Source organism: Capra hircus, chromosome 12 (assembly GCF_001704415.2).
Source record: "Capra hircus breed San Clemente chromosome 12, ASM170441v1, whole genome shotgun sequence".
In the NCBI taxonomy this organism is placed as follows: Eukaryota; Metazoa; Chordata; class Mammalia; order Artiodactyla; family Bovidae; genus Capra; species Capra hircus.
The window spans coordinates 9,955,900-9,970,488 of NC_030819.1; the positions used below are offsets into that span (position 1 = coordinate 9,955,900).

Here is a 14,589-nt window from a genome sequence, read left to right on the forward strand (position 1 = left end):
TACTTAACTGGCCTTTAGGAAACCCACAACACTTTAAATTCCAGTTTAACCTTTTAAAAAAACTACTTTGTCATAACTTTAGAAATCAAATTCACTGGCTTCCTCTAAGTCTACTTTAAGTCTCTGAATCAAACTCCAGAAGCCAGAAAAATTTCTCTTCTAGACATCCTGCCAGTCTTCTGTTTATAAAATTTAGCATCAATTAAACTGATTATTACCACACTTACTCCATTTCAGGCTAGAGCCCAAAGACTCACACACTCTCCCCCTCACTATTTTCTTAGTTGTACATTACTAGTTTTTATCCATCTCATACTCAGCATTTTGTCTAGTATCAACATCCCATTAAATTTACCTATCAGCTTCTCCTGATCTGGTAAAGTAGCTTCAAAGTCTACTCCTAATAACAAAAATGTTAACATCACCTAAGAAACATACTTCATTTTTGGTTTGTGATTTATAAGGATGTCTACAATTCGTGGAGGGCTGTCCACAAGATTTTCCAAAACAGCAAAAAAAAAAAAAAAAATCCACCCCACAAATCTTTCATCTAAAAACAAAAACTAACACACAACATACAAATAGAGAACAAAACTTCAGTTTGGAGGAAGAACAGAGTTAGACTTCTGGATTCATTTCAAATCCTAGGTCTATTGTTAATACACATGTGCTCATGGGCAAGCAATTCCGAATGTGAAGAATGAATGATGTAATAATAAAAAAGAACACAATACAGGTTCATAGTTGTCACACAGTAACTAATAAGTTAAATGTCTAACTGGGGGCCCTGGTGGCTCAGCAGCAAAGAACTTGCCAGCCAATTCAGGAGATAGGGGTTCAATCCCTGGGTGAGGAAGATCCCCTCGAGAAGGGAATGACAACCCACCCCAGTATTCTTGCCTGGGAAATCCCACGGACAGTAGGCTAGAGTCCGTGGGGTCACAAAAGAGTTGGACACGACTTAGTGACTAAACTATAACAATAAATGCTTAACTATAAGCTAAAGATAGCTATTACTATCTATTGTTTAAGAGAAACTGGACCTTCTTCAATCTGAATACCTATCAGGATAACCTTGAGGGTTTCTGGGAGAGGCTGTCCCATCTCCCTCTCATTAAAGGATACTAAGGACAGTGGCTTCTCATTTACTGTTTATGCCTATTCATTACTCCCCTCTTGGCTATTAGTCTAGGTAAGGGGAAGGTAATAATTATCAAGCACAACTCTCATAATAACCTTATGACCTAGGGATTACTTGCTCTACTTTAAGACAAAGAAAAAAGTTCAAAACCTGGACTGCTGGCTCAGAAAAGCAAGTAAACTGAACTGCTGCTACCACTTTTAATTTCTGTTGCTCTCAGTCCTTTACTTCTCTCCTTCTGACACTTTTCCACAATTACTTTTATAGGAAAGTTGGTCCATCATTGATATCACCACTAAATTATGGAACTTTCCCTGTCATTTGGTGAACTAATCAAAACACATCTTGGATATTCAGTTCGTCTTGGCTATTTTTGTAGCACTTTCAATCATTCTACCTTTTTTTACATTGTTAGATTTTGAAAATTTAAGACATCTCATTTAAAACATACTAAGGGAACTTCCCTTGTAGCCCAGTGGTTAAGACCACGGCAGGGGGTGAGAGTGCGATGCCTGGTGGAGGAATTAAGATCCCACATGTTCTGGGCATGACAAAAGAATATTTTTTAATTAAAAAAAAATTGTAAATTAAAATGAATGATATCTTTTCACACAGAATATAGCAACTTGCAATATATTTGTAAATATGCTACATTTATAACACTCTATTTTAAATACTGACTGTTACAATCAAACAAGGAATCTCAAAAGTATTATAAGTATCATAAAAATAGTATTACTAAATCTTCATAATACGACAGTAGGATAAATGTTAAAAATTCCAAGAAAGGAGAAAGGAAGTAAGACTGCCAGTGAGTGTATGTGGCTTCATGAAGGGCAAAAGTACGCTACAAACATGACATCTGTCTCTAAAAAATGTTAAGTGCACACACAGATAAAACAAACAGAAGAAAATTTAAATAAACGTTGGTTCTAGAGGGCTAAGCGGTGGATATACTGATCATTATTCTTTCAACTCTTTCGAATTTTGAAAATTGCTGCAGTTAAAAGTTGGAAAAAGAAAAGGCTTTAAAGATAAGAGTGGACTTCAGTCATATTATGAAGTGACAGAAGCCAAATGAAAGCAATAAAAAATAAAGATGAAAGAGTAAAATTTAGTGTGAAAACATGTCAGAAGCAGGAAAGATGACTTCAAAAGAAGTAATAAATAGGGGGAAATACTAAAATTTGCAATGTATGTGAAAACCTAAGAACACTTACAACGACAAATCCTGAAAAACCATGAGAAATTCATTCAATCAACACATTTATTCAAAGCCCATAATGTCCTGTATTAGACACTGTGAATGCTATAATAATATAAAATGCATGAATGCTTTGTCTTTTAAAGAATTTATAATCCAGGTGGGGGAGAGAGGGCATTCACTGAAGGAAGTAAAAGAAAAAAGTGACAAAGCTATTTATGTATTCTGGGGTAGCTACTGGGTAGACTTAGTTTTCTAAATCTGTGGGATTTAGTTTGCTCTTTTATTAAAATGGCAATCACTATAAGAGAGCAGTACTCGATTAACTTTAAGGTCATTTTTCATTCTAAACATCTTTATTTTGCATCCATACGTTAATTAAATGCATCTCCATCTGGAAATTTGCCTTATTAAGACCGCCAACTCCAAAATCTGACATGACTCTGAAGAGTCTTGAGGTTACTTTCAACATCCCCACTTTCAGACTGTCCCAAGATGAGTTATTACAAGCATGAAAAGTTGTGACAACATAGGAAAGGTACAGAGTAATCCTAAGCAAGACTGTAAATCCAAAGCAAGACTGATTACAATATCACCCTAAGAAATCTTTTATGAAAATATTTTTATAAAGAGTACTATCATCTCCCTTCTAAATCCTCCTCCTCCCAAATGTACAATTTTATTTCTAGTCCCCATCTGCCCATTCCACCTCTGACCCCAACTTTGGTCACAACTGCTGCTGCTAAGCCGCTTCAGTCGTGTCCAACTCTGTGCGACCCTATGGACAGCAGCCCACCTAGAGAACCCCGTGGCTCCTCTGTCCACGGGATTCTCTAGGCAAGAACACGGGAGTGGGCTGCCATTTCCTTCTCCTTGGTCACAACTACACCCTACTTTATGGCTTCAAGGCACAGCTTGCTGTAGGACCGCATTTCCCATTTCCTTGTTCCTTTGTTTTGATTCTTTTACAACTGCTGTCATATATGCCTCATCTTACACCTACTACTGTTTTTCAAGGTAGAGAGAAATCTCAGGGAAGAAATTTGACTTTGGGGACTTCCCTGGTGGTCCAGTGGTTAAGAATCTGCCTGCCAATGCAGGGGATACAGGTTCGATCCCTGGTCCAGGAAGATTCCACGTGCCATGGCGCAACGAAGCCTGTGCGACACAACTACCGGGCCCGCTTCGCCCTAGAGCCTGTGCTCCGCAAGAGAAGCCATGGCAATGAGAAGCCCATGCGCCACAGTTTACAGAGAGCAGGTCCTGCTCACCACACTAGAGAAAGCCTGGATGCAGCAATGAAGACTCAGCACGGCCAAAAAAAAGGTCACTTGGTACAATGATCAATATAAGTGACTAGTCACAAAAAGATCTGAGATACCAAGGTGTGTGTGCACGCCCACTAAGTCATGTCTGACTCTTGTGACCCCATGGACTATAGCCTGCCAGGCTCCTCTGTCCATGGGATTTCCCAGGCAAGAATACTGGAGTGGGTTGCCATTTCCTTTGCCAGGGGATCTTCCTGACCCAGGGATTGATCTCCTGTCTCTTGCATCTCCTGCATCGGCAGGTGGGTTCTTTACCTGCTGAGCCAGTGGGGAAAGCCGAAGTATAGCCATAGGAAAGGAAAACTATGGAAGGTTCAACTATGTTAATACTGGAGAAGTTCACAGTAGGAAAATGTCTACAGAAGGAAAACCTTAACTTAGATGTAATTTAAAAATCCCAACAGACATGCTGGAATTCACAACTTCTGAGTTACCTCACCAACAGGGCCCAGAAGCTGCTCTCCTAGATCCTAAGGTTCTTCCTCCACTCCCCCATCAAAAAAAACAAAAATTTCAATCTTAGACTGTATCAAAGGAAGGAACAGACACAAAATGTGACTGGTTAAAAACTGATTACCTAGGTAAAGAGCTTTTTGTTGTATGCGCAGCAACTGTGCAAGTCCAGGATTACCAGCAGCTGGGCACCTGCAGGGTGAGGCAGCAGAAGAGGTACCTGCTCGGTGGCAGACCCAGCAGGATTCCAACATGAAGAGCCAGGCTGCGGACTCACTCCTGGAGCCGCAGCTTCGATTCGTCCTGACTAGAGGGCACTGCATCCTACCCAGCCTTCAGGGTCCCCATCTAAAAGCCACAGGACTGTTCTGAGGATCAACTAAGGTTAATACATACCTGGCACACACAAAGTATACAAACCGCAGTCTCTATCACTGTTATTAGCAAAGGGCACTAAATAGGAATGAAAGGTGAGAGTAAGAAGGACTCTCTTAGAGAAAAATACATTCACCACTTTCCCACAAAGCTTTTCATAGATACTTAGTTAATTTTCATGGCAACAAAGAACGGCTACATAGAGCGCAGATAGGTGGGAGCTACAATTAACTACAGTTCAACACTGACTAAGAGGGCCTGGTGATAGCAAACCGCAAGCTAGAGTCCAAGCAGGGGTTTCCAGAACTGGGCTCCGAGGCCCAAAGAGCACAGACCAGTCTCTAGAACTTATGTGTGTCTGCATGTGCGGCACATGGCTGCAGTTTTCAGATGTTCAAGAACACACCTCTTGCAGGGCTTCCTTCTATGGAGAGCCAGAGACAGTAGGACCGTATTTCATCTATATCAATCATGTCTGCTTTCCTAATCCTAGCTCTCACATCCACTATAATGAACAACCACAGCTTTAAAATAATTTCATGCCCAAAAAAAAAAAAAAAAAAGGGAGTTTCCCTCATGGCTTAGACAGTAAAGAATCTGCCTGCAATGGAGACGCGGGTTTGATCCCTGGGTTGGAAAGATCCGCTGGAGAAGAGAATGGCTACCCACTCCAGCATTCTTGCCTGGAGAATTCCATGGACAAAATAGCCTGGCGGGCTACAGTCAATAGGGTCCAAAGAGTTGGACTCAAATGAAGTGACTGAGCATGCACACACACGTGTAAATAATATTTTTTCTTTAAATATTTCAAAATCTCCAAACTGTCTCTATGGTCAAGTTAAAACACGTAAATGAATGTTCATTCTTGTATCTGTTCATTACAACATTTAGAATTGTTTTCTTAAATTTGACTAATTCTACAATAAAATGCAACTTCTCCCAAAATAAGACACAGAATTTATTAAAAGCTTATAAAAATAACTACCAAGAAAGGAAATTTAAAAGTGAGGTTCTGATTTTTATTTTAATTAAAAAAGCTGTTAAACTAATTCAATTTAAACTTTTTTTCTTAACCACTAGGGGGTACATTTGGTCATTTCCCCTTACTAGACAGGAAAGAAAATCTTAATTTTTCATCTAAGAACATCACAAGCCATTAAATAATTGCTTGAAAGTTAAAAGCAGCAAGGGTGAACTACTCACTAATCTTCAGCTATTAGCCATTAGAATGCCACTCAGTACACTTAAGACTCAGTCTAAAGCTAACTGCACATTTTACCCTGTGAAGATCTATTTATTCACTCTTGACCAGGGCTTATTCTACTTATTGTAGTCAACATATTATCCCCGGAGTTTAAGAAAGTAAAATGCTAGAGGAAAGGAATACCATGGTTTAATTGTTTAATACTGTGGCTTCAAAAACTAACAAAATAAGAGAAAAAAATTAAAAGAGAAACCTCAATAGCAGCAAAAGTAATGCAGCACTAAAAAAAAGTTTTGGGTACCATGACAAAGCTATTAAGCTTATAAATAAAAACTATAAAATGCAGAGGCAGAGGGAGTCATTTAGCTCGTGACAGTCTTCCCAGGTGGTGCTAGTGGTAAACTGCCCGCCCACCAATGCGGGAGACAGAGACGCAGGTTTGAATCCTGGGTCAGGAAGATCCCGTGGAGGAGGGCGTGGCAACCACTGCAGTATGACTGCCGGGAGAATCCCAAGGACAGAGCCCATGGGGTCAGAGCGCAGGGCACTAAGCAACCTAGCATGCACACAGGCACTGTAAATCAGATCTACCTTTCCCGGAGAAAACCTGGTGATATTCAATAGGGCTATAAAATTGTTTCTTGCCTTTGACCAAGTAATTTGTGAATACACAAGTAATTCCTGCTAAATAAATCCTAGCAATGTTATTTATAGTAGAGAAAAATCGGGACCAATCTAAATGCCCTGTAAGCAAGAAATACACTACAGTATACTATCACAATGACATACGATATATTCAATAAAAACCTCATGAAAATGTACACTATGTTAATGCTCAAATGTATATGTAATGATAGCAAGCTAAAAAAAAATCACACACACACACAAAAAGCCACAGAATACAGTCACACTATTTAAAAAGGCAAATGAAGATCATAGACCAGAAGCTAGAAGAACATGAATAGGATCTGATGGTCACTGGATTCCTGATTCTATGACAGTAAACTGAACATAAAATAATTTTGAGAGGAGAAAATAACTGAATCCTCAGGGTTCTTAAGACTGTCTCTCAGTATACATAGTGAGCTAGATACAGGACATGGACTTCACAGGATATGTAATGACTATACTCCATAAATTACACTTACCCTGAAGATAAACTTGATTCATCCCTACACCTATGAATATTGTATAATACTGCAACAATGATAAATATTGTACTTTCTCTCTAGTGAAGGCAAAATATCCTTCAAGGGGAATACATTATAAGCAGCGTGTATTGCCTCAGCCAGTAAAGAATCTGTCTGCAATGCAGGAGACCCAGGTTCAATCCCTGGGTCAGGAAGATCCCCTGGAGAAGAAAATGGCAATCCACTCCAGGATTCTTGCCTGGGAAATCCCATGGGCAGAGAGTTGGGACGCAACTTAGGTGGGACTAAACCACCACCACCATATTAACAGGCAAATATGATAATCTCTATTTTACAGATGGAAAAAAAAAACTGATGGAAATGGTTATCAATGACCTGCCCAGTTAATCCAACTCCTGATTTCCTAACCTAAAATCACTGCAGATGGTGATTGCAGCCATCAAATTACAAGATGCTTACTTCTTGGAAGCAAAGCTATGACCAACCTAGATAGCATATTAAAAGGCAAAGCCATTACTTTGTCAACAAAGGTCCATCTAGTCAACACTATGGTTTTTCCAGTAGTCATGTATGGATGTGAGAGTTGGACTATAAAGAAAGCTGAGCGCCAAAGAATTGATGCTTTTGAACTGTGGTGTGGAGAAGACTCTTGAGAGTCCCTTGGACTGCAAGGACATCCAACCAGTCCATCCTAAAGGAGATCAGTCCTGGGTGTTCATTGGTAGGACTGATTTTGAAGCTGAAACTCCAATACTTTGACCACCTCATGTGAAGAGCTGACTCATTTGAAAAGACCCTGATGCTGGGAAAGATTGAGGGCAAGAGGAGAAGGGGACAACAGAGGATGAGATGGTTGGATGGCATCACCGACTCAATGTACATGGGTTTGGGTGAACTCCCGGAGTTGGTGATAGACAGGAAGGCATGGAGTGCTGCGGTTCATGGGGTTGCAAAGACTCGGACACGACTAAGCGACTGAACTGAAAAGTATCTTCAGGAAATAATCATTTATAATAATTATTATAATATTTATAATTTTAATATATTTCAATGTATGTATAAATTATTATAAATAATCATTTATAATTATTCCCATGTCACAATTCCAGTTCCAATTTTAAATTTTTTTTTCCATTTTTCTGACAGTGTACAGAAGACTGTCTTCCTTAACAAACGTGGAATGATGAGAAAAAATTAATTCCCTGATTGATGTAATGAAAGTTTAGACTGTTTATTGTTTTTCTCCTTTGAGAGGCAAAGAGAAGAAATGTTAAAGTATACTTTAAATTCCCTAAACCAATTAGTCAAATTTTAGGGAAAAAGTGCTACAAGTACATCTTTGTACTGGTCTGAGATTGGCTACCACTGAACAAGATGGGAATGCAGCTGGCCACACAGAAGAAATCCAAACATCTCAGAAATCAAACATGATCTGTCTTGCCTGTTTTATTCCTGCATCTGTGAGAATGAAAAGGCCAAAAGGGCTCCCTGAAATTAATCAAGAGGTTACTATTTTAAAAGTTTTAAAAGTAGCTACCTAAAAGGACCTGTTGAGGAAACAAAATTACCTAACCAGAAGAACACCTGTAAATTTCACTCATACTCATGTTTGAAGTCCATCTCAAATGTCACTTCCTCACTGCAGCTTTCCCTGAAGACTCCAATCCACAGATGTTTCCTCCTTAGTGCTTCAGAGCACTTTGGACATACATCTTTTATAACATCACATTCTGATAATCTGTCATAAATTTACGACCTTTGAGTTTCCTAGGAGGCAGGTATATTTTTGTCTCTACAGGCTAGTTACACAATACACAATTGCTGTTAAGTTTAAAGACCAAACAAGTTTTAAAGGCTAGTTACTACAATATTTAACGGAAAAACCAGTGTGCTTGTGAGACTAGCTCTCTCTTCCACTTGGAAGCACTGTTTTGTTTTGTTTTGTTTTGTTTCAGTCAGAACTCTCAGAGCGAAAGCGTCTTGCACTGCAAGGTACCAGAGTTACAGTACTGAAGCGCTGTTAACCTGCGTGAAATTTAAAGATCTTTAGATATTTTTAGAGATCCAGTTTTTTAAACAGAAACTGTAAAATGCCATGAAAAATTTAACAGCTTTAGTGCCCTAAAATAAGCTCAAAATTCACAACTATAGTAAAGCTAGTAGCAATAAAATTAACACCAGCTTAAAAAATTTAAACTTAGTAAATAAACCTATTTATAGATTGTAAAAGTCTGCTGAACGACTGTTTGAATTGTTAAAATTATTAACGGTTTCAAAGACTTTTCTCGCGCCCCAAAGGGTCAGTTTTAGCCATCTAAAATAATTGCGTAGGTATACTGTCCTGCCCTACGCCGAAAAGCAGGTTACTTATGCCTCTTTTACAAAGTAGTTAAACTGAAAGCCTTGGGTTTAAGGTCGTTAAGAGATCACAAAGTTTTCAAGGTCTGCCCTAGGAAGAAGAAAACGTAGCCTTCTCCTGTCGCCGGCTCCTTTAAAGTGTTCAAAACCGTCTTAGAGAACTGAACAGTGGGATCTTATATATATATATATATATTTTTTTTTGCATACTAAAAACTTTTTTTTTTTACACTTAAAAGGTTAAGACATGAACGGTCTCAGCCATCACAGCAACTCTTTATTAAATGCAATTCACACGGTTCTGGGTGTAAAAACTCCACAAATAAGGAAGCGACTCCTAATCGTGGTTAAAAATTTACACCCATCCCCACCCCCAAGTCCTAGAAAGCACAAGATCTCATAACCGACCAGGGTTCCAGAAAAGCAGAAAATTTAGGAGGCCAGGAGATGAAAGAGTTCCTGCAAGACCTAGCGGGGGCCCCTTCCTCGGCGCGAACACACCCTCTTACCCGTGGAGCGCTCGCCGACCCGCACGCAGCTCTCCGCCGCGCGCAGCACACCGTCCCCGGTTCACTCACTCACACACACCTGCTCGCTCAACCTGGTCCCGCCGGACCTGAGACGCGCCGAGGCCCACCGAATCCTCCACAACCCACCCCCGCCGCTCACCGAGGCCCTTCCGGACCCGCCTCCGACCCACGGCCCCGCACTGCTGAGCGGGGGACCCCGACCGCAACCCCGGGCCCACGGCGGCTACGCCCCCTTCCCCTCGGACCCCGGCTCCCCCCAGGGCAGGGTGAGGCGGGTGTTGTCCGCCGGGCCGCGCCCACCTTGCACTCGTCGCTCTTCTTCTCGTCCTCGCAGAAGTTGACGGGCGCCAGGCCAGGCAGGTAGAAAGCGGCGCCCCGACGCGGGCCCGGGGCCGCCCCCAGCAGAAGCAGCGACAGCAGCAACCACCACCGAGGGGGACACGGCGCCGGCAGCCTGGCGCTCATGACGGCTGTCTCGGGGAAAGGGCGGCCGAGCCGCGGGGCGGAAGACAGGGAAGGAGGGACGGGGGGGAGGCTCGGAGACGACGAGCAGGCCGCCCGAGCTGAAGGAGGCCGGCCCCGCGACGGAGAGTTCCGGTGGCGCTAGGAGACGCCGCGGGTTCCGCAACAGAAACCGACCCGGACCTCTACGGCGCATGCGCGAGGCCGCCCGCACATGCTCCGTGCGAGTGGCCGCGAGCGCACCGGGGAGTTTCCGGGAGGGAGCGGCGAGGAAATCCACTTTCCATGTTTTCGGCGGGCCAGCTAAGGAGGTTACTACGAGAGCTGTTCCAGCGCCCGCATTCCGATTCCAAATTCCGAGGAGCGTGTCTCTCTCGACAAGCGCCCCAGGCTTGCTGCCTTGCCTCATTTTCCCACTGTTTTCCTCGCCTCAGTGCCTGAGGCACACCAACCCCCATTACGGACTTGTAATATTACACAAAGTACTTGCTGATGAAGGCTGAGTTGGCGGAGGGAAGGAGAAGTTTGGGAGACGGTTAGGTGCAGGATAAGGAAGAAAAGAGGGGAGAAACCAGCCCCCCATCTTCAAGTAGCTACTCAGAGGTGTTTGCAGGGTCCGGTTCCCAGCATTGGATGCAGTGGCTCCTTGCGTGGGACAGTTTTTTTTTTGCATAATGTTTGCATAGACTAGATAAGACTCCTTTTAAGGGTGAGTGGAAATGAGGTGGGGAGGAAAATGGGACTAGGCAAGTAGGGGAACATAAGGTTGACATTTCTTTACAAAGGAAGACATGGGCATACCTTTGAGCCCAGTGAGAAATGTAGTTCGTGCAAAATAGAAATCTGGTATGATCATACTTGAGCAAATTTCTGTCACTTTTCCTATTGAAGTGATGCGCTGTCTGTGCTAGTGGTGCACGACGTACATGTGTGTGTTTGTGTGGTACATTGTTCCAGGAGAAACGCTTTTGGTGACAAAGGAAAACGCACAACATGGAAGTTTTAAGTTTTATTCAAGGACCTTACTGAGGAACATAGCATAGAAAAACCCCCTCTCAGCTCTGAAGAACCGGTCTCAAGAGGTAAGGGAGGAGACAGGATGTATATGAGTTTTTTGGCTGGAGCAAAATAGCTAGGCCAATATCAAAAGGTTACTGCTAATCACAAAGAACAGACATCTCTATGTATGAGTGGATGCAAGCATCTGAGTTCAGTGAAATTATTCCTTAGATATGCATCTTAACTATCCAGGGCCAGGCTCCAAAGCACAGCATATTGTTTCTTCTCCATCCTGAATTCCCCTCAGGGTGCACTGTTGTTGGGTGACTGCAGTAGCAAATGGCTTGATCCTTGTAGAACTGGGGGCCACAGTTTTTGTTTATGAAGTCCATTCCTCTGATGTTTAACTTTCAATCAAATCTGCAGAAGAAGGCATCTATTTAGACAACATAGCAAGGAATTATAACCCAGACGTACCCCCAGCTCAGAATTCAAGAATGGGCAAGTTTGCTAAGAGGGATAATTCATAAAAGTGTGGAGCCCCGTGCAACCCTATCTAAATTCTTGTGAGTATCTGCACGTTTCCCCCCTGGAAATTTTATAACATTTATTAAATTTTCAAAGGAATCTGTGACCCAGCAAAAGGCTAAGAACCACTGATCTATATTCTGTGGGGATAACCGGAACAATGGAAGAATGAACTGCAGCTTTGGGACACTACTATCCAGTTACGTGCACCTTGAGCAAATTAATTTATCAAATTCCAGGTAATAGGGAGAACTGGGAAGTAGAGAGAAAACGTTGTCCATCTTCTTTAGATGGTTGAGAAGATTAAGGGAGGATGGGAGAGAGGGCGGGAATATACCTTAAGCACAGGGCAGAGGAAAGAGAAAAGGGAGCCATTTTTATAAGGAAAGCTGGGGTTGGGGAAGGAGGTGAGTAGAAGGCTGAGGTGTCTTGAGCGGTGGGATCCTGTCTAGGTCGCTTCTCCCTGGAGCAAATCAGTTGACATATTTGTTGAACTTATTTGGGCTGGTGAAAAGACTTCCATACTTGAAGTCATAGAGATTTACAATATACTAAGAGAAAGCAAATGTTCTCTACATTTAGAAAGGGACAGAAAAATGAACATTTGTTGTCCACTATCTTCTGTTTATCCGGTGCCACTAAATACTTATCTTCACTATTTCACTGGCCCCATCCCAACCTTTTCCTCCTGTTTTACATATCACCTGCTTCTCAAGCCTCAAACCTAGAAGATAACCTAAATTTCTTCTTCCGTCATTCACCACATACATCCTTCAACAAGTTGTGTTCGCTGGGCCGCTGAAGTACACGAAATCCTTTCAATACTTTCCAAATCCACAGCTACACTCTAGACCAAGCTAAAATCTCAGTTCTCTCGGACTAGTACTTCCTGCAGTAGCCTCTCAGAGTCCACTCTTGACAATAGCGACCTCATAAAATCTTTAAATCACTCAATTCCACTCTTCTGCTTAACCCTGACACTCCAAAACACTTTTCGCTACCTGGCATTAACGTGGTTATTTGTGGACTGCCTCATTCCCCACCCCTCACCCCCATTAGCTCTACACCCCGGGAGCCTACAGTAGCGTCTAGAACGCGAGGGAGGAGCTATTAACAGGAGAACTCGACTGGAATTGGTACTGGCTAGACCACATCAATTCTAGATCTGAAGTGACAGTCACAGACTCTCAACCACCTGATGCGATCAGCCAACTCATTGGAAAAGACCCTGCTGCTGGGAAAGATTGAAGGCAGAAGGGGAAGACAGAGGATGAGATGCTTGGATGGCATCACCGATTCAATGGACCTAAGTTTGAGCAAGCTCGGGGAGATGGTGAAGGACAGGGAACACTGGCGTGCTGCAGTCCATGGGATAGCAAAAAGTCGCACACGACTTTTTGAGCCACTGAAAAACAACAGACTTTCAGCGCTGCCACACGCGTTTATCCTCCTCCATTCACAGAGGAAAGAAAGGGGACCGGCTGACGGCTCGCCGTCAAATGGCTACTGGAGACCCAGCCCGCAGGAGTGGGGGTGTCTAAGGCGTGTCTTCTTGCTTCCCTACCCACATTACTACCTCTGTCCTCCGAGCTCAGCATTAGCAAAAACCCGGAAAAGGGAAGCGTACCTCTCTAGCAATGGTCTCCCGGCTCCAGACGCAATCTGGCCCGCCCACTGCGCGGATTGCGCGTGCGCACGCCCAGCAGCCAGCCGCACCTCGCCAACTCCTACCCGAGCGACCTCGTCCCCGCTTCCGCCTTCACAGTTCAGACACGTCACCCCGCGAGGCCTGGCCTGGTGGGCGCGGCCGGGGCGTTGCTCAGCCGCGGGGCGGGGCTTAGCCGCGGGGCAGAGCTCACTCCTCACTTCCGCATCCGGTCTGGCCGGGCTTCTCTCGTTTACCTACCGCAGGTGCGCCTGCCAGGTGCCTGGGGACTGGTATGGGAAAATCGCCCCGTTCGTCATCCAGGCCGCAAAGTGGAGTCCCTTCCTTGCAGGCGCTTGCTCTCTGGCCGCTGCCACGCAGAAAGGCTGAGTGGGGAATTCTTGATCCGAAATTCTTGATAAGAAATGAAGTTTTCCTTCCATCCTTCCCTGGGCTGTGACCCTCACCTTCCTCCCAAGACAACTAATATTTCTGACTCGGCTCTAACAGGATTTTTCTCCTTTACTCTGGTACAGGTAGCTTTTGCCAACTCTGATGCGAGGCTGTTTGACAGCCTGGAGTTTGGTTCTTCCACTCTTTTTTTGCCAAAGTTATTTGGACAGTATGTTTTTCTGCAATTCTCAGGACTTCTATGTCTACTTGCAAATGAAATAGATGATCTTAGTTGAACCATGAGTAATTTTTAAGTCTGTGTTCAGTTCAGTCGCTCAGTCGTTTCCGACTCTTCGAGACCCCATGAATCGCAGCACTCCAGGCCTCCCTGTCCATCGCCAACTCCCAGAGTTCACTTAGACTCCCGTCCATCGAGACAGTGACGCCATCCAGCCACCTCATCCTCTGCCGTCCCCTTCACCTCCTGCCCTCAATCCCTCCCAGCATCAGAGTCTTTTCCAATGAGTCAACTCTTCGCATGAGGTGGCCAAAGTACTGGAGCTTCAGCTTTAGCATCATTCCTTCCAAAGAAATCCCAGGGTTGATCTCCTTCAGAATGGATTGGTTGGATCTTCTTGCAGTCCAAGAGACTCTCAAGAGTCTTCTCCAACACCACAGTTCAAAAGCATCAATTCTTCGGGGCTCAGCCTTCTTCACAGTCCAACTCTCACATCCATACATGACCACAGGAAAAACCATAGCCTTGACTAGACAGACAGACCTTAGTCGGCAAAGTAATGTCTCTGCTTTTGAATATA

At 43.5% G+C, this 14,589-nt stretch overlaps 1 protein-coding gene and 1 long non-coding RNA gene across 2 annotated transcripts in view; both read right to left on the reverse strand.

Annotated features, from left to right (window-relative positions):
• Nucleotides 1-10,399, reverse strand: part of TM9SF2 (transmembrane 9 superfamily member 2) — a 50,250-nt gene extending 39,851 nt beyond the window's left edge. The window contains exon 1 of the mRNA XM_018056401.1: nt 10,045-10,399. Within this exon, the coding sequence (XP_017911890.1) occupies nt 10,045-10,209 (165 nt within the window). The 5' untranslated portion in view covers nt 10,210-10,399. The remainder of the gene's footprint in view (nt 1-10,044) is intronic.
• Nucleotides 11,203-13,509, reverse strand: LOC108637269. Its single transcript, XR_001918913.1, has 2 exons — nt 13,361-13,509; nt 11,203-11,625 (listed from the first exon to the last, which is right to left on the reverse strand). It is a non-coding gene; the product is annotated as an uncharacterized LOC108637269 (long non-coding RNA).